This window comes from Stylophora pistillata, chromosome 9, assembly GCF_964205215.1.
Source record: "Stylophora pistillata chromosome 9, jaStyPist1.2, whole genome shotgun sequence".
NCBI lineage: Eukaryota > Metazoa > Cnidaria > Anthozoa > Scleractinia > Pocilloporidae > Stylophora > Stylophora pistillata.
Window position 1 is genome coordinate 7,401,955 of NC_142527.1, and position 21,167 is coordinate 7,423,121.

The following is a 21,167-nucleotide window of genomic DNA, read 5'->3' on the forward strand; positions in this document are numbered from 1 at the left end:
TCCTCCGAGAAGTGTTCGGAGTAGATCACAAATATTTCTGTAGGATTGAAGTTTACTCGGCGAGGTCACACAAATCGCATCCGTTTTTCCCGCCCTGATCTATTTGTAAGGCTCCAATGCAGAGAAATGCCTGCAGCATGGTCTGCACGATTACTTCAGCTTTAAAATAAATATTTGGCATACTACAAGTAAAAAAATGATATTCCTCATGATAAATCGAGGCATGCGCGCGGTCAAGAGTGAGATTGGTGGAGCCGTGGATTGGTGACCACAATTTTTTGTAATACAAGCTTAAAGTTTTATTGTCTTTTTTTAATTTTTATTTGATTCCCTCCCATTTTAAATGACCAGGACACTCTATGTTGACATAATGTATACAAGGACACAAAGGACATAAAGGCAGATTTCAGGCATGCACGCATGCAATTAAACTTGTCCGTTTCCCACTTAAGGTTAAAAAAAAAAAAAAAAAAGAAAAAAAGAAAAAATTTAAAAATAGAAGAGAAAAAGAAAAAAGTGAATAACTGTTAGTGCGATTCCTTTCCTTTCTTATTTAAGACAAGAGATTTACTATAATATGCAAAACTAGAGAAGCGGTTTTATTTCGTTTAGCATCTCTGTCGGTCACAAGTGACTGATATAAAAATCTGATAGTTTTTGTAAAGTTATGTTTAAGAGATTTGTAAAAACACGAGGCTTGAAATGCAAAAGGTCCATTTTGAAAATGAATTACCAATTTCATTTTTAGGATATTTTACAACATGTAAATGATTTGAGTTTACTTCTATCTGTGCGTGACAACGGGACAGTGTAGTGATCGCTCGCTTCAAACCTTAGCTTCGCTCAAGCTAAGGTTTGCTTTACGAGTGGAGATAGGGAAGCTAATTGGATAAGGGGTGAAATGTACAGATGATGTAGAAGTTAGCAGTGTATTAGCTGGCTTTTGCTTCGCATTCTGTTTAGAAATTTCTGTAGCGAATACAATTAACTAGATTAGGCATTTCTTTATTTTCTGTTTACACGCAGACCATAGAAGTAAACGCACACGTTTATACATTGGATCAAAGGTACATATAACCCCGGAACTATCTCATTTCAGCATAGGCAAATGATTCTAATTTTTAAACGAAGGGAGAGTCTTGCAGGTGTTTACTTTGCTTTATGGCGCCTTTGTAGCTAGTGGAAGATAGGGAAATAATCATTGCAACTAGCAGGATATATATTTGAGGGATCTACTGAATGCTCCGTTGAGAAAGATTGGTTGAAAAATGGTATTTTTGACGATTGAGTCTGCGAATAGGCAGAAATAAATATTTTGTCGGCACGAGATACGACTTGGCCTGGGTCTAAGGCCAAAATATTATGGGTAATAGTGCAGTGGTATAAAGGGGGGCCTCAGAAGCATCCTTGCACCTTCACTAATGCCAAACTTATTTTTTGAAACTTATTTGTTTAACTGTGAAGCCTCGTAGGATGGACTGCTAACTGCTTTGAGTTTGGGTCATAGTCTCTTCCAAGATTTCGTGTCATAAACCTACGGTTTATTCGTCCTGATCGGAGAAGACTAGAATGTCTATCCATTTCTTGATATTATAGAAAGGTAGCACATTCTCATCAGTCATTTTAAGACCTTGATTGTTGGTCCGGGGCTCGAACCCTCGACCTTCCACCCAACAGTCTGGCGCTCTAACCAATTGAGCTAACCTGGAGGCGGTTCTTTATAAACCTTAGAGTATAGAGCTCAATGTTAAAAGAACACTCTGATGAAACCGCCCTATAGTTTGAAAACCCGAAAAATTCAGTTATCTCACTATAATATGAAATTTTAGTGATTAATAAAGCCTTTTTCAATAATAATTTTAGTTGAAAGTCAATTCTAGGGCGAGAAATTACGATTTCAAAACCGTTCCGCGATTAATTTTCGTAATCACGGCCAACTTATCTTCGGTCAGCGGTCACTCCCATTGTGACGTAGATTACTCAACACACTTTTATATTTATACGGAAACCTCGTAAAATTTAGTGTAATAGTCTTAGACTTAGTGTTATAAAAAGCAATATATACGATCAAAATACTGGTTTTGAAAATTAGCTACGATCACGGCGCGTCAAATGAGTAATCTACGTCACGGTCCCTCCCATTGTGACGTAGATTACTCAACAGACTTTAATATCTATACAGAAACCTCGTAAAATTTACTGAAATTGAATTAGGCTTGGTGTTATAAAAAGCAATATATACGATCAAAATACTGGTTTTGAAAATTAGCCACGATCACGGCGCGTCAAATGAGTAATCTACGTCACAGTCCTCCCATTGTGACGTAGATTACTCAACACACTTTTATATTTATGCAGAATCCTCGTTAAATTTAGTGAAATAGTCTTAGTGTTAGTGTTATAAAAAGCAATATATACGATCAAAATACTGGTTTTGAAAATTAGCTACGATCACGGCGCGTCAAATGAGTAATCTACGTCACAGTCCCTCCCATTGTGACGTAGATTACTCAACACACTTTTATATTTATACGGAAACCTCGTGAAATTTAGTGAAATAGTCTTAGTCTTAGTGTTATAAAAAGCAATATATACGATCAAAATACTGGTTTTGAAAATTAGCTACGATCACGGCGCATCAAATGAGTAATCTACGTCACGGTCCCTCCCATTGTGACGTGGATTACTCAACACACCTTTATATTTATGCAGAGACCTCGTGAAATTTAGTGAAATAGTCTTAGTCTTAGTGTTATAAAAAGCAGTATAGACGATCAAAATACTGCTTTTGAAAATTAGCCACGAGAAAGAACTGAATTTTTCGGGTTTTCAAATTATAGGGCGGTTTCATAAGAGTGCTCCTTTAAAAAAAATTTTGATTTATACAATTTTCAATTTTTCAATTTATTTATTTGTTAGCAATACAATATTATCACAGTCCTAGGTGACCCGCAATTAGCAAGCTATTCTAGGCGGGCCACCCTTCTAAAACAAGTGCTGTCTCTGCTAATGATCACATACCGATACAATTAAACAACGATAATCATTAAATAAAAATACAATTGTTAAATAAAATAAAATAAAATTAAGTCCGTTGAATAATTAAATAATCAATTGCAAAGTTATCAAGATATAAAATACAATTGAACAAGACTTAAACGAAGAGTTACTTTATCAAGAGATATTTACAAATTTCTGAGCAGCGTATATCAACATTTCTGAAAGAGCTGAAATCTAAGCCCAGCGAGTTTTTTAACACATTCAGGCCATTCATCAGTACAAAGACAAAAGACACCAATGCTATATGTTTGAAAACTGAAGATGGCGAGGTCGAGAAAGACCAAACTGTGGTGGCTGAACTCCTAGCAGGCCATTTTAATACGGTGGCAGCGAATATAGGAGGCAATCATATCACCAGCCTAACCGAGAATGATCATAGGAACCACAGTAGTGTCAAGGCTATTGAAAGCGGTTACAAGGGGAATAAATTTCATTTCAAAGAATTTAACAAAGAGGAAGTGCAGTGTGCTCTTAAAAATCTCAATGTAAGAAAGTCGTATGGGTGGGATGTGACAGCACCACCAAAACTCTTTAAGGGAGTGGCTGAAGGAATTGCACCATCCCTGACTAGACTTTACAATAACTGCATTGACTTAGGCGAGTGGCCATCTGAATGGAAGAAAGGCGAATGGACCCCTGTATTTAAAAAGGGAGACAGACAAGACAAATCGAACTATCGTCCAATCACTTCACTTATATGTGTGGACAAGATTTTACTAAGATTTTACTAACATTTACTAAGCAAACAAGTGACCAGACATTATGACCCTGCTCTGTACCACAGGATGACAGCTTATAGAAAACAACACAGCTGTGAGACAACCCTGCTGATGTTGATTGAAGACTGGAGGTCTGCAGTGGACAGAAAAGAGCTGGTAACAATATTATCTGCTGACATGAGTAAAGCATTTGACTCGTTAAGCTATTCACTCACTCTAAAAAAGCTGGATGCCTACGGTTTTAATAGCAGTTCACTTGAACTGATTAGATCATTTTTTGATAGCAGGCTAAACAGAGTAAAAATAAATGGCCACACGAGTGAATGGAGAATTATGGAACGTGGTTGTCCTCAGGGATCGTCATTTGGCCCTCTCCTCTGGAACATGTTCAAAAATGATATGGCATTTCATATCCCTGACTCAAACCTTACGCTCTATGCTGATGACCACCAATTATATGTGACAGGAAAAACCTATGAAGAAGTCGAATCTGCTCTAGTGACTCAGGGTCAACAAGCACTGTTATGGTATAGGGACAACTTCCTCTTGGCAAATCCAGATAAGTTTCAGTCTCTTACGATTAACCCAAGAAACATAGATGCAGATAAGAAGGGCAGCGTTCTCACCATCGCCAATGACACGATCAGGAAAACTGAAGAAATCAAGCTATTAGGAGTAAATATAGACAAGAACCTTAAATTTACACAACACATTAGCGAAATATGCACTAAAGCCAGCCAGAAAGTAGGAGTCCTCATGCGCTTGCGTAACCTAATACCATGCCAAGCTAAGCTCATACTGTATAAAACAGCTATAATGCCACATTTAACATACTGTCATTTAGTCTGGAACTTTTGTAAATCTTCAGATGGGCGCAAAATCGAACGCATCCAAGAGCGAGCCCTGCGTGCGGTCTTCAAAACAACAACAGAGACATATGAGGAACTTCTTAAGCGTGCTAAGTTACCTACGCTTCATAATAGACGCTTACAGGACATAGCAACACTAATGTATAAAGTAAAGAACGATCTAGTACCCAGCTACATATCTGAGATATTTACTCGAAAGGGTACTCGTTATAACCTTAGGAATAGTGACTTTGAAATACCACGATTTAACACTATACGCTATGGTAAACACACACTAAGGTATCAAGGACCATATATTTGGTCCAAATTAGAAAATGGTATGCGTGAACTACCAAGCCTTAGTATCTTTAAAACTAGAATCCGTAGAGTTGACCTGGTAAGCCTAGTGGAAGACAGTGGCAACTGCTGCAATCTTTGCAGCACGTGATTTTTTCTTTTTTTTTTTTTTTTTTTTTTTTTTCTTTTTTTAAATTATCTGCATGGTACAAGTATTTCTATGTTATCTGAACACTGTTGATATTTCTAAATATTTTAAAATTTTAATGCATAGTTTATCGGCTGTATTGTTACTTATTATGATACTGTACATAGTTTTTTTTATTAATTTTGTAAAAGTAGGTGTCCCCAATTAGCTCTATGAGCTAAATACATTGACACGGTAATAAAGATTTTATTATTTTTATTATTATTATTAAAAGTTTTAACAGGCGATTTTTAAGTTCACGCTTAAACGGGGTTCTGTTTTTAATACGAAGTTCTTTTGGGATGCTATTCCACAATCTTACACCTATTCTAGCAAAAGAAAATAAAAGTTGGTTAGTTCTAGACGCATTAACGTATAGATTAGCCGTTGCTGAAAATCTTGTGAAATGGTGATGAACCTGCTCGGAGTGGAGAAAGAGCATAGAAATATTAGACGGGGCACGGTGATTATCAATGTCATGCATCAAAGAGGAAACCAAATGAGAATAGAGCATAGATATTGGTAAGATTCTGGAGTTAACAAATAGCGGGGCACTATGAGTTTTGCTATCCGCAAAATACATTAGTCGTAGAGCACGTTTTTGTAAAATGAGAACCTTATTTAAATGAGTGTTAGCAGCTTGTCCCCAGGCAATCAGACCATAAGAGATATAGGGTTCAATTAAGGAGCGGTAGATGTTAAGAAGTGTGGCAAATGGGACAAGATGTCTTAACCTGGCAATTATACCAATTCCTTTACTAACTTTAGATGAGATATAATCAATATGATACTTCCAAGAGAGGTTATTGTCTATCAGAATTCCGGGAAGAACGAATAACATTGTAAAGATAACAAAAAATTTTGGGAGTAATCGGAAGTTTCAGATTTGAGGAGATCAATATTGAAATCGCCTCACATAGCTCACTCGTAGAGGCCAAGGATTCATCTTGATTCAATTGAGGGACACCAACAATCTTAACATTATATTGATAACTGTACTCTTGAAATTCATCGATGCTCCTGGAAACTCTGTTAACTTCAACAGCAATCTCATCAAGCATGGCACCTAAGCGATCAAGTTCTTTACCAGCAGAGACCCTGAATCGCTCAAAGTCATCATATTCTTTACTCATGAATTCTAGGCTTTGCTCTACTTCGTCATTAGTCGCTGCAGGTTTTTTTGACTGCTCCAGCAGCATCTCCTTCATCTTAGCAATCTCATCCGCCATGACAGACAGTTGATCTTTAAGCTTACTGTTCTCTCTCTTGAGGCTAGTAACAGACTCAGGCATTCTTGAATCTCTCAGAAAGCAAAAAAAGAAAAACGATCGAGAAAAAAAGAAACGAAAAATTATCCAAAACGAAACGAAAAATTATCCAAACTTGATTAAGATTAGCGGAGCTCGTAAAGTAACGTCCGTCCTGACCAACTCACCGCTGACCAGTTATATATGATCATCACCCGAATGCTTTGCCGGCGGTTGGAAACTCTCCGTCAAATAATTTTAGTTCGATGTATTGGTATTTTTTTATGCAAGGCACTTAATATGTACGTTAATAATTCTGAATGTAAGAGTTTCTTCATTTGTATTTTTTCTTTGCTTCGCGTTAGGGTCGACTCCTGAGCCATGGAAAACTACCGGTTTTGAAGAATCACCAAATCGCTTGAAAAATAAATTAAAAAATCTCAGCTGACTTTTATTTCGAAGAAAGTAAATTTTAATCATTTCTTTATTCTAGATTTCAGAGTTTCACCGAAGCAGGATATTTTTTTTTTATCGAAAGAACGATAAGACCTGCGTCAATCGGCCAACCGTTAAGGACAAAGACAACGGCCAACCCACTTAGAACTTAACACAAAATTGACGAATATTAAAACTGAGGATCGGCTTAAGATGCAATTAGAAGGTTGTTATAAGAACTTGTTGTGATTCTACAGCACAGTGTCGAATATCACACTTAGCCCCCGTCAACTTTGAGAATTTTCATGCAATCGCAACGCAGTTTTCATCCCTTTGTCTATTGGGATAGTAAAATGCGACCGATTCTTATCTCGAGAACTCAGTATGCTATTGCTACAAATTGATACGCGTTTCTGCATGTCTTTTTAGGAAACTTTGTAGCCATGGCTATCTAATTTGCAAATGAACGCCACGTTGCTGTACCTCTGTTTAGTAATAGATCACTGATAACCACGAAATATGGTGAAAAAAAAAAAAGTGGCTTACAAGGCGCAGCTGAGTGAACACAGTGGTCAAATGTTTGCGCATGTGGCATGCTTTTAGGGTGGTAGAACCAAACTGTCTCGCACAAGTTACAAACCAGTCAAGCCCATAAGTCACGATGTTTTAAAAGGGTACAACTCTTTTTCCCCTAGTTTTGTCTCCTTTAACATATTTCTATGAACGTTTCAACTTTGCATTTTGCTGGGCAGTTGCTGTTTTCCTTTCACATTTGGCACATTTTCAGTTGTTGTTGTCCTTTCACATTTGGCGTGGGAAATTGGCGCATTGCCGGCCAGAATTGATTCCCTCGCGCATGCCTGACGTTTGAAAGCTGCGTTAGCCGAGCTGGTATCACTAAATATTCTTCACAGTGATGGTCAAGTTTAAAGGATAAGTGATTCGTTGGATTTCAATGGTTAGTGATTAAGCATTATTTATTTTACATATGTTAAACATAAAACACAAAAACATAAAACATAAAACCTTGCTGGAATACCCTTCCATCCAACATTTACTGGTAGATAGTTGTTTCATTTTGATTAGCAGGGTAAATGTGTATACCAAATGCTCTAATTATATCATAAAGTATTTCTCACTCATTAAATCAAATTGTTAATTTATTCAGCGTTTTTTGTGTTTATGATAGACCATTACGTGGTATTTGCAATACAAACGCCAAACGGGTAATACATTTTGACACAGTAAACGCTGTAGTTTAATTAAATATCATCAGAACTCGAGAATTTAGGACCAATTTTTTAAAGGACAAAATCTTTCGGGATATTAACAAATTTTTACACTTTACTCGATATCTCGACGCTATGCGGAGCGAAATCTGCCCTCTTCTATGAAACCAAATACCAAGTGCAAAGAACATTGAACTTTTAATTTTTTTTCCTCCAGTAGGCCTATATACGAAACGTCGATTTCGAACTTATTACTATTTAAACTATTGGGTAATACCGATTTTTCCCAAGTATTCTGGCACACGACATTTGATGTTGTTACAATCATCACGGTACAATCCATTTAAAATTGTTTTTACCAAAATAGTCCGGTATTTGAAGTGACAAAACAAATGATTACTGATCACCGTCTGCACAATAATGCCGGATATGTTAATACTTTCTTTAAGTTTTGAGCGAAATTTATATGTTTATCATTAAATCATTTTTGGGATTGGAAACAAATAGACTTCACTAATACCCCCTTCCCTTTGTTTCCTCAAGACTCTGCTGTGATATCTTCACGCTTGCTGTCTTGACGTTATCATTGTGGGCGTATAATGTTTGGGACTGTCCTTTGACAAGCTAGGCGCTGTTTTCTTGGGAATGGACCAGAACTGGGTACACAAGACTACGGTAGGGAGCGGGCACCTGAATCAAACATCAAACGAATAACGTAAATGATATCTTACAGTCGATTGGTGAAACCAGCGACACTGAATAACGATGGCAACACAGCAGTGAATAAAAATAATCAAAAAATAAAAAAACCAACAAATGGTTCGACCCGGTCAGTCATGTCTTATTTTGTTATTGATTAAGGTTTTATTTTACTCTGCTTTCATTTGTCTCCTTTTTCTTTTGCTTTTGTTTTCTTTTTTGTTTTCTATCGTTTTTTTTTTTTTGTTTGTTTTTATGTTCATATATTTTATATCCCAAGGTAGTCCTGAGTTGAATCTGAGCGTTCTGATTTGGTTCTAATTTGGTCTGTACTTTACCATGCATGCACCGTGCGAACCGTTTCCACGGTAACGATCATTAGCCGTGTTTTTCGGTTACGAAGGCCGGCAAATTCAAATTAAACTAGTTCGGTTCGAGTGCCTTAGAATAAGCTATTCACTAAGGTCGCTATCTCAATTCGTACTTAGGAGTAGTGACTCTCGGTTGTACGTTTTTGTTTTTGTCTTTGCATGGTCCGTACTCCCACACGGGATAATATCCTTAGTACGGCCCTTACGCTCGGTTAGTAAGACGTTGGTATTTTTCAGAGGATACTCAAAAAATTGTTCAGTTGCCGTGCTTTAGCTGCACGCTTGTATATATTATGAATCGAGAGAGGAACTATATCTATATTGGTTTCTTAAAACAATCAGCACTGGAGTAGGTAGGTACATGTAACCATGAAGATAACTCTTATTAGAGTTGGTAAAATTTATTACCTGTGGCGCTTTCTTCTTCTTGTTTGTCTTGTCAACAACTGCATACAAGTATTTTGCGTTCTCGCCAGCTTGGGGTGTCTCATTCATGGCGGTCTTTGTGTAGTCTTCAATCCCTACATAGGACACCCGGTTCACTGGTAGCCCACTTTTTCCTTTCTGAGGGCGGCCCGGAGATGTTTTTAGGGTGCTCGCTTCAGAACGGGCACTAACTTTTTTTTGTTTGAGAACTGCAGCGTAAACATCATCCTTCTTGTTTGTGTTGTCAACAGCTGCACGGCCGCCTGATGTTTTTTCGAGGGCGCTTGCTACAGAACGGGCTCTGCCTTTTCTTTGTTTATGTACCACAGCGTAAAAATGATCCTTGTTTTCTTCCTTTTCACCATGAAAACTAGGTGGCTGCTTTATTCCTCTCTCACCACTCACAATTGTGTTTTTTCGCGCTCTTTCCTGAATATCTAAATACTCGTCGCTGACTTTTCTCGACTTTGGACGAGTGTCATCAATGTCATCATACTCGCACTCCTTTTGGCAGTCGCTCAATGTCTCGTAGGTGGCAAGGTCAGATTCCGTTCGTGAAAGGGTCAGGTGAACGGTAAGCTCAGTGGAGTTCTGTGTTTGTTGAACAAGGACAGTGTCGACTGATGTCTGTGCGGCGCTCGAAGGCTTTTCGTAGGTACAGATGACACGATCTTCGCCTAAACGTCATCTATGACACAAAAATTTAGGCCTTACTAAAATTTTATGTTCTAAATTGCGTATCAAACAATTTCCAATTTGTGTTTGATTGTGATAATTTTTCTACTGTTTTCAGGGCTTAGCAATGTAAACCGACCGTACTTTGTCTCTGAGCCTAACTTTGTGAGGAAGGCCGTTATACGCAAATATGACTGTCATGGGTATCTGTAACTTCAGGACTGTTAAATCCTTAATTGTCAGAGTAAAGGTGATACCCATTTCAATTCCCTTTCTATTTGATCAATTTTCTCTACTCATTTTTCCTGTAATAATAGCTTCCGGGACAGTGGTTTGTTAAATATAACCTGAACCGTAAAGGGAACCTTTTATCTGATAAACTCATTAATTAGCAAAAATAATGAGAATATGGATAACTACAGATCACTTTATCTAGCATCAACTTACTTATGCTTATGTCATTGCCATAGTAATGCCCAAACATCGTGTGACCAGTTAAATTTCTCCATTGTTGTCGGTGTTAGTGTTGACAGAAATGAAAAAAAAAAATAGGAAACTTATGGCAAGTGTGTTTTTTTCAAAGCATTGTCAAAATTTCAACACTACAATAATGAATAAACTGCTGTAATTATTGGAACTACATGTAATGGGGATGATAGACACATGCAGCTTTTCACAGCTGTTTGATAATATGGATCACTCAATTGCAAGTTAAAGTGTAAAGAAAGCGACAGTTATGTAAAAAGCAGGTTAAAAGGAGTATTTCCACGGTATATAAAAACCTCGATGAAAAACAGATGAAAACACCATGAAAACCCTTACATTGCTTACTGTGCCTCCGTTGTCTTCGAAAGAACAGTAGTCGAAAAGCAATCACAAGGATTAGAATGAAAATGGTTATTAGCACTGCCACAATTATAACCAAATGAGGCTTTCTGGTATTTAGATCGTCTACCAAGAGATTGTCAGTGATGGTATTCCCAAACGTGATACCTTTATACATATGTGAAAAAAAAGAAAAACAAAAAAAAACGTGTCTCAGATAAGGGATGCAGCTAAAAGCTTCGATGCAACACTTTGAAAATGTTTTAATTTCATTTATTTTAGCCTTTTCCTACATCCTCATTTGAATTTTGTTATCTTATTTACAGAAAAGGGGGAAGCTAGTATTCGTTAAAGGCATAGACCTGTATCATTTTGAGTTTATTCGTTCCAAATGAAGATAATTGACTTACAATGAGATTTCAAAACCTTCATAGAAAGATCAATAATGGTATTGTGTTTTAGGGTCGATACTGGTTTACTTGAAAAGTGTTCCAAGTGAGTCTCCGAGGTAGCTGTAGGTGATTGCTTGACCGGAACAGTTTTCAATGCCTGGGATTTATCCGTCGGTGGTAGAGAAATCAAGATGAAAGGATTTTTAATTCTTGGCTCACTGCTATGATCCAAAGTGACTCGTCTCAGTATCTAATACTGATTTATATCAAGTTTGAGTGGGATCTTAAAACCTCATTAGAAAGACAAAATGGGTGGGGGGGGGGGGGGGGGGGTCTGTTTTATGAGGTGCCAAGCATTGAATAATAATTGAACGGAATTCTTACTGACTTCCTGTCGCAGTTGTAAATAAAATTTAAACCAAGCAGTTTTTGATGTCTGGGACTTATCACTCGGTCTTAAAGAGGAAAATGAAACCAAAGTTAGTTATTCAGTGTTAGCATTCACAATAAAAAGAAATAACGTTGTTCCGAGCTATAAAAATTGTACAAATACTCCTAAATTAACGATAATGATACTGATGATGGTGATAAAAAAGAAAAAAAATGGAATGGTGATATCGGGAGTAGGTCGGGAGAAGTTGTTGTAATCAATTTATTCCTACATTCAGCACTGATTTATATGATCATTTAAACAAACTTGTTGGACATGTCAAGCCTTCCACTGTTACAACACCGCCAGTTACCTGTTATGGTGGACGCCGTCACTTTCGCTGATTTTTCCTCTGAAGGAAAATAAGAAAATTAAAAAATTATTGTTATCTGGTTATTATATATCGATTTTTCAATGGAGCACAAAGCAGTGATGACAGTGCGGTATCTTTATATGAAAAACAAATATATGAGTAAATGCCATTACATAAATTAACAAAGTAATATATTAAAATAATTCAGAAAATTGTGTAGCAAGAACCTCCTATTGGCTCACTATTAAGATCCTAAGTGATTTTTCCAACTTCACACTATGTAGCGTAATTTTTTTTTTCCCTTAGTGTAACCGAAGAGGACTGAGCCGTAATACGATTGAACTATTTATTTCCATCTTTCTAAGTTTCGTGTAATGTAAATTGAGGGTCTATTACCTTTTTCATATATAAATTCACAAATTAGTCCTGCTTCCTTATTGTGTTTAAAACAGTCGACATCATTGTAGCGCCCATAACTCTTACGATAATCCTTGTACATTAGCGAGCAATTCTCTTTAAATTCTTCGTTGTTAGGCTCATCTAATGCCCACGGCCACTCTCCTATTTTGGACGCATCCACCGTGCTGTTATCGCTTAACCAACTCCACACCCCAGCTGTATCTTTCCTCAAGCCCATGAAGTATTCTTTGGTTGTCATTGTTTGAATGGTTTTATTCAGGAAGTTCCATTCCTCGCGACTCTCAATAGAAATAAGATTATATCCAAACTTTTCACAATTTTTTTTACTATTAGACCAACTGTACCCGTTACCATTGCTATTTTTATCAAAACTGTACCCGGAACCACTAAAGTTCTTCAGGTTACCTGAAAGTAGAATTCATCAAAGATATAGGTTATCTGTTAGCTATCGACCTTGTCAGCCAATACATCCTAGTAGCAAGTTGAGAAGCAGAAACAAAGTAGCCCGAGACTGTTATTTTTTTCAGAGCAAAATAGCATACAAATCTGTTGGAGCCTTTAGCCCTTTTTAAATGTATTCAGATACGAACAACGCTCTTTTGTCGCTATGCGTATGGATCTAAAACGGAATAAAGAGCTTCTCCACGAGAGCACCAGGCAGTCGTGATACATGCCATCTCACCGATTTCAGTGAAACTTTGCCAGTTCAAAGGATCTACCCCAAAACTCAAAACGACAAACTGGTTTCTCCTTTGGTTATTTCCGGAGGGAGATATACCCCCCGGTTTTTCAGGTTTTCACTAAAAAAATGGCCTCAAAATAGGTAAAATGTATGAAGCTCGTGCTGCAACTGTGTTTAAAAAAATTACTTTGACCGTCTGCATACACATTGGTACATCCTTTATGAACGTACGATACAAGTTTCAATCGATTTGATTGACGGATTGTCAATCAACAAAGGTGACTAAATTAGTGTGTTTTTACAGTTTTCGATTTACTCAAATATTTGGTAACTTTAATATCAAATATCACCCCTTGCCATAAAGCTACAACACTAATTTGAACGGCACTTTCTAATCCATTATTTCATCTCTGAAAATCATTAAAAAATCTGTGGCCACTGCAATATTTTTGTCTGGAATGCCTTTTGAAATCTGCAACTGTGAAAGCTTCTCTCAACTACACCTGTCACTCAATTCGAATAAATAAATAAATAAATAGTCTTTATTCCACTGATAAAATACATATCAAGTGTTACATATAAAGTGTAATGGGCTAAAATAGGTATTAATTACTTACAGCTAAGTTATACTCAGGAACAACTCTCAAAAACTGTGCAGATCTCTTTGCTATTTGCTTGCTTATTGATAAAAAAATATGCATTTTTTTAAAACATGCTGTAACTACATTAATAAAATATGCATCTCTCTCGTGCTCTATCTTAAGAGCGAATGTTACCAACGGTCAAAAATTTGGTGGCAACAGCCATAAAATCGATTCGGCTCATATTCTCAAGTTAGGTAGGCCTTATGGTGAAACAACGCACTGTATACTTCGTTTAACTGAATATTGATTTATTTTCGAGAAAATCGATAATAACTGAATTTCCACCAAATGCCGCTTTTGAAGCTCAAAATTTCAGACAAATCTTGGAGCGCCCCGCCACGAATTAAAAACACTTGGACCGACAAAAACTACCAAATCTTGAAAAACAACATCAACACATGTTCACGGCAATTTGAGCAACTCTTGATCGTTTATTTACGCAATCTAATTGAATTCAACCGACATTCTTCTAGCAAGATTAAAAATAGGTCAAAAGTAACCCGCTAATTAACTATGTGCTATGACAAAATAATCGACTGAAAATATGGCTTTTGCAAAGCGCAGTGTGGTTTTTTCGATCTTCAAAGGACTTTTTGGGGAAAGGTTACACACAAACTCGATTTTTTCACATTTTACATCCAATCTACAGCTTATTTAACATAATATCGTCTCACCGTCCATACTGCTGTATCACAAAAGGGAATTGCAGTCCTAAAATTGTTGCATTGCTCCCTCAATAGCAATAGAACTTGGTGGGATAGTCAACACATCCTGATAATTATTGTTTACAAAGCGTATCTCGGGGTTTCTCTATTCCCATTTCGTTGAAATACTTCCCATAAGAGATCTTTGTTTAAATATAAGTCTACAACCGAACCGTGATTCAAATGTAAGCGGAATGTTGCTAGTTCAGAAACATGTTTCCAGACCTCTCACCCTCAAAACACCAAAAATCTGGAGATTTCAGTAAAAATCTGGAGATTGGTCGACCGGCAGACAAAACCAAGTAAACACAGGCTCTTAAAGTAAGAGAAAGTGTTTTTTTCCTGCTAATAATTTACTTAAAACATGTGTGGACCTTAACAACACAGAAATAAACTTTAAATATTCATCAGGTTCATCAATTGCCGCCATTTTGAAAATATGTCGTGTCAAAATGCTAGAGACTGGTTATGATGACCTAATTTGGAACAAGTGTTCTATATATGGTTATGGACGACTCACGGTGTTTCCAGCGAACAGAAGGATGAAGAACGTAACAGCTTGGTTTGTTATGGATTTGCACAGAATTGGCACAAAAAACTTACCTCCATGCCAGCAAGCCATAAATGAAATTATACAAATTATATTTATCGTGAGATTTGTCTGTCTCGTCGTGGGACCGTGAGATTGAACTGAAAATCGTGAGTCTCACGACAAAATCGCGATACTTTAAAGGTCTGTGTTTCTCGCGTGCAATATAACGCTAATTAATTCAAAATTGGGTCTACTGAAATAAAACGCTAAATAAAACCTTGGACTATGAAGCACGTAGCTACAGGAACTAAGGTCGTGTGTTACATACGAAACAGGAGCAAACAATTATCTAACTCCGATCATAATCTAATGTATCATGATTTAATGTATCATAATTTAATGTATCATGATTTAATGTAATATAATTTAATGTATCATAATTTAATGTATCATAATTTAATGTATCATAATTTAATGTATTATAATTTAATTATCATAGTTTAATGTTTCATGGTATTTCGGGGGATAAAGCTCATTTTAGGACAAAAAAAACCGAAAGATCTGCAAAGTGCATAGCCCGCCATACATCACTGCAGATGTGCGACAAAGAAAAGTGTAGTACTTGAATATTTTTTACTTAAAGGAAGTTTTATAAACCTGGAAAATCACGACTTTCGCTGAAATGTTTGTAAAAGCAAACGTTCAACAACTTTATAATTATACTACTTCTTCTCCAGAGACTACTGTGCCTTGTTACGTTACTCGTACCGGTGGTAAGACTACGGCCCAGGTAGCACATTCACAATTTTCACACCCACTTTTTCCCGGCAGCGGTCCCAAAAAAGCTCACATCTGGAAATAAAACCATTTCTGCATAAGTAACCATTGCACCAGCTGACACAGCAGACTCGAGTGCGAGTCGGTATAGCTACATCAAATACTTGCATTTTGGAAACAGTGGCTTTGAAATATCAACTCAACTAGTTAGCTATTTAGTATTCTTGCCCAAGAGGGTAGCCAAGTAGTTATCTATCCTCCTCTAATATGGTCGGGCCCAAAGCCATCAATGCACTATATGGCGAAATATTATAGAGCGTGGGTGATGCGTAATGAAAAATTTAACATAAGCCTGTTGTCTGGTCAGACCAGAATGTTCACGCCCATCGGGAAAAGATTGACATCTAGATTTAACCAGAAAAAAGAAGGTAAACAAACCTATATTGTGCCTATCGAAATTTAAGAAGTGAATGACTGCTTCTTACAGAAGTCCAAAGCCAATCAATGCATCATGTGGCGATGTATTTTTGAGCGTGGTTTGATATATCAGAAGGAACTCTGCGCCTCGAACTTGAGCCTCTCGTTCACCTCAAACCAAACTTTCCGCTAAGTGAGGGACAAATTGCCATGGAATGCATGTCAGCAGGAGGAGAGAATATGGCTGCTCGACTAAGAACTAGGTCAACTTCGTCTTCTGGCCCTGAAAAACCGAGACTAGCGGAATTGCTCTCAATCCTCCTTGAACAGGTAAGAAGAGGTATAATTGCTGTTTCCCGTTTTCTGGATCGTCTGTCGAAGTCACAGTGTACTCTTACTATAGTTTTGAACGATCAACAGATATCCTAATGAGGAGAATGACACGCAATGCTGTTGTAGAGTTCACATCTTTTCTCTGCAATTCATTTTTATTAGTAAACGAAAAGCCAGTTTCAAGGTAATTACTGAAATTAATCAAACAATCAATAGAGATTAAAATAGTAAGGAAGAGGAAACGAATACGATTCAATTTCTCAGCGTCTTAAACACGAAGGCGCGCTATAAAAGGAAGTCTTCCCTGGGAAGACCAAGGCTCATTTGTCACTCACCGTTGACGTGCGCGGATCAAATTTAAAATGGCGGGCGATTTGAATACCCGAAAGGTAAGGTATACGAGAATTGATGTGCCTTTCCTGTCTTTACTTGCCCCAGAAATGAAATATCTTTATCTAACACCAAGTAGTACTTCACAGATTACAATTTTATTAGAGGAAAGTTTAATCGAGGAGCTAACCGGTTGGCTTACCGTGAACAACGGAGAGATCGTTCGAGTAGAGACCCCGAAAAAAAAAATCAACGCCCGGTAAGTTGGCTCTTGAACGAATCATATTTACAACACGATTACAAATTGATATTATTCCACTATTTGCAATGTCTATGCCAATAATTGTTCTATTCAAGTCCGATCCGAGTGGGTATTGTAAAATACTATCAGACCATGAAGCATAAATATTCATAATTTCTCCTGTTTCCAATGATCGGCAACTCCCAAAGCGGATAAATATTTCAAGGCCATATTTTTTATTCATACTTTTAAATCTGAATTGTATGCCATTTACTGCTAGCTAAAAAATCTTATCTCGGCCTTTCTAGGTTGCCGAAACATATTTTACCCGCCATTTTCAACGTTCTCGAACGATGTCCTCTACAGCGCTTTACCAGGTCAAAACAGGTTATGTTCTCATGCAACATTCTCATCTTGCTTTGTTTCACAGGTTCCGAAGACAAGGAAAATACATCGGCAACATGTGTCGAGCTGCAGCGCGAGCTCATTAGTCAAGAGAACGAGACCGGTGAAAGCAAAAATTCAAATCACATAGAAGGAGTTCACGCATATGTCGCGCGTGACATGTGCATGTACTGTCGTTCTTCCCCATGTGTTTTATTGAGCGAGACCCTGCCTGCACGGTTGAGAGCGTTTGGCCAGCCCAGAATGAACAACCACACGAAGCGGAAGGGCGACTATAGATGTTTCTATACAATTCTCAACCGCCGCGGTTTATGGCTCGATCCTATTTACATAGCCTGGAAGGAAGCATTGGGATGTTACGTGGGAGATGTTCGAGAGGTCATGCCAGTCTGTGTTGTGGAAGATGTTCGAAAACGGTGGCCAAATCCTGATGGAGTGCCCTAGTGTGGTCACCGTCGTTCATAAAACCTGCATTACAGTACTTCCACTTCCCTCCAAAATAGTATACATTTATTTATATAATGACAATGTATAAGGTACAATAAAAGTTACATTGTTTCACACAATTCTAGACTCCACTATGCAATATCTTGAGGGACTGATCAGCATTTTCCATGTTCTTCTTCCACTGCTTGTACCTTACGCTCTTATCCTACTCGGAGAAAAAAAAGGAATTGGGTTGCACTTTATTTCCTCTCCATAAAGATTATGGACAGTTGCTATTTACAATAATTTTCACTGAGTCGTGAAGATTTCAGAGCATATGAATCCAAAATGATGTCATCATTCAAGAGAAGTGAATGAACATCATCAACTGAAAAAAGGAATCATTTCAACAGAAAATGGAAAACCAACTAAAATAATACTTAGCCTTGAACCATCTTTGATCATCAATACACTCATTCCAAGACCAAAGCTACATAATCTCTGAAAAGGAATGCAAACAAGCAGTACGCTTATATCGTTACAATTAAAGAGCTTCTGCAAACAACCTACAGGCTGCCAAATACATACTAGGAAAGGCATATGGAAAACCTACAAGCATTGCCACTATCATATACATGTAAATACAAGTACTGTCTTGAATACAATAGATGCAAATGTGAAAAAGAGACACTAATTTCAAATTAATTCAGTCTTGATAATAAAGGGTTGTAATTAATCATGAACTTATGTAATTGATCATGAATTTATCAGTGAGGAAAACAACCATCACCAATGTCAATGTCTTGTAAATTTTAAAATGTGAAGTGCACTCAGTGCATGACATGACATGTGTCATGTCCTGAATGATTTAGTACTTTTTTTTTAATAAACAAACAGTAAGAGTCCTGTTTCTGTTTCATGCCTTTAGATTATTAGATAACACACAGGTAACATATCAAATAAATTATTACAAGAGCAGCACAGCTATCTTGGTTACCTACACAAATTTTCCATTGCATCTTCTTCCCATAGTCAGCAAACAAGCCATGCAAGAAGGGTGTAAGGGGGTATTCTGTGCTACATTTTTCAGCAGAGGTAAGGAAATAGACTGATTTCATCTGCACGGCTCCAGTTGCAGACAGAAATAATTTTTTTGTTGCTGCAGGGAGGCAAAAATGACAAAGACGAGTGATAAGTTGATAGACACATTCTTTCAGAACAGTGAGGCACGAGTTATCCAAATTCATGGGGCTTAGCATTCGGTTGGAACGTCTTACCTCATAGAAATAGCTGTCACTGTAGAATGCATGGCTGATCTACTTGAGTCATGTCTGGCATCTGTTATTATACACTGAAAGAGTAATTGGAATAAAAAATAAATGGAAGAAAGGTGGCATTGAAGAAAGTGAAGGTAACTTGAATGAAGATAAAATCACCTAGGACTGCACAAGGTGTTATTTCAAATTTGGCCCACTGCAAATAGCTTCAACAAAACTGAACACACACAACAAACAAGTAGCTGGTTGCATGTCAACTTACATCCCCACTTGCAATATAGCCTTGCGTAGCTTTAACTTCTATCCTTGCATCAGCCATGGTCTTGTTGCACAATTCCTGAACTACAGACCTATATCCAAATCCCTGGTCTTTATATACTGCCAAAAAAAAATTATACTGCTCAATAAGCTGCAAGGTACAGTAAGGGCTACATTTAGTCATACACCAAAAGATCATAGGGGTAAATCATCATATATATACCACATACTTGTGTCTATAGTTTTGTCCATCACACAGCCAATGCCAGCGGCCTCAGTAAAACCACGATACTGAGTTTCAGTAAGTCCAGTACATGTGAATGCATGAACCATTCTGCAAATATTTTTTTCAATTGTATCACTGACATGAGAATACTAATTTAATAATAGAAATAAAACATAAGAGAACAGAATGGAAAGCCATAATTTACATAATGCAAGAGGATATACTTGCACCTGTAAACTTGTTATAGATATATGTGACAAACTTTGCTGTGATATTTGTATTCGATAATGCTTACTTGCAAAGTAGGTCATGTACATATTATACTCACCTGACATTGGCGTAGTACTTTGCAGGGTGTCCCAAAACTCCAGAACTGAGCCAAGTAACTGAGTCATTGCACACACAGGGAACTTCAATCTTACAAACGTGCCCTTGACTTGAAAAAGTAGCTGAAGCCCATGTGTAATCTTCACCACATAATTCACACAATGGATTTGTGATGAAGTATTTACACAGTGCTTGCAAAGATGACTTCATGCACACATAGCATCCATCATCCAATGTAGAATCCACATAGATCTGTCTTTTTCTAGTTTCTCGTCGGTCACGCACTTCAACAGAACTAGATGATGGCTGAACGGATTGAGAGAGAGCAGTTCTCGGCCCGTCGAGTACATCAATCTTGGTGATGGATGAAGAGCTACTTTCCACAGTTGATGAACAAATCATTTCAAAATACGAGAGGAGTCTTTCTATTAAATCAGCATTTTGCGTGGTAGAAGACTTTCTATCTATACCAAGAGCCGATTTAGCGTTGCTTAGCCTCTGTTTGATAGCTTCCAAACGACTTTGCTGATCCTTTTTGACTTCAATTGTGAGACTGAAATGTGGGTTTCGTTCCGCTGGATCTCGCCGTGCATTTGCATGTTTGTTGATTTCTGTACGTTTCTTTTTATCTGGAGGGGGAAAGCTTTCCATTTTCCGAGTCGAATCGTAGAGTAACCTCAACAAAAGGTCTCACACTAACAGAAATTCTCAAAGTCAACTTCAAAGCGAAATGACGGTTATTTCCTTCGCGTAACTGCTCGATCCGGCCTCAAATATATCGCATATTGGCGCACAAATTCACTGGAACACTGCTTACCACTGCACCGGTAAAATGAAGACTCACAATCGACAAAGATAGCCCCACAGTTAGCCTGTTGGGTAGGGGAGTCTCAAAATGGCGGGCTATTCGAATCCGACTGTAATAACGCAAGTTTTTTTACACGAAACGAGGACATATTGTACTCCAAACAAAACTACTCACAGTAAAATAACTCTACTGATATTTTTCGACCGT

At 37.4% G+C, this 21,167-nt stretch overlaps 2 protein-coding genes and 1 pseudogene across 5 annotated transcripts; 1 reads left to right on the forward strand and 2 right to left on the reverse strand.

Moving 5' to 3' along the window:
* Nucleotides 1-7,935: 7,935 nt before the first annotated feature.
* LOC148723013 (uncharacterized) lies at nt 7,936-15,225 on the reverse strand. Its single transcript, XM_088734388.1, has 5 exons — nt 15,207-15,225; nt 12,550-12,978; nt 12,108-12,192; nt 9,501-10,200; nt 7,936-8,712 (listed from the first exon to the last, which is right to left on the reverse strand). The coding sequence occupies exons 1-5, from the start codon at nt 15,223-15,225 to the stop codon at nt 8,647-8,649; spliced, it is 1,299 nt and encodes a 432-aa protein (XP_088590514.1). The 3' UTR covers nt 7,936-8,646.
* Nucleotides 15,226-16,931: 1,706 nt separating this feature from the next.
* On the forward strand, nt 16,932-18,380 carry LOC148723014 (uncharacterized; annotated as a pseudogene).
* Nucleotides 18,132-20,933, reverse strand: LOC148723015 (uncharacterized). 4 transcript variants are annotated; one of them, XM_088732235.1, is made up of 6 exons: nt 20,154-20,930; nt 19,830-19,933; nt 19,604-19,719; nt 19,342-19,415; nt 19,066-19,223; nt 18,132-18,565 (listed from the first exon to the last, which is right to left on the reverse strand). In XM_088732235.1, exons 1-5 carry the CDS (start codon nt 20,801-20,803, stop codon nt 19,151-19,153), a joined length of 1,017 nt encoding a protein of 338 aa, XP_088588361.1. In that variant the 5' UTR covers nt 20,804-20,930; the 3' UTR covers nt 18,132-18,565; nt 19,066-19,150. The 4 variants fall into 4 exon arrangements, with proteins under 4 accessions (XP_088588361.1, XP_088588362.1, XP_088588363.1 ...); XM_088732236.1 differs by having other exon boundaries at nt 19,062-19,223; XM_088732237.1 differs by lacking the exon at nt 19,342-19,415 and having other exon boundaries at nt 20,154-20,933.
* Between the last annotated feature and the right edge of the window lie 234 nt (nt 20,934-21,167).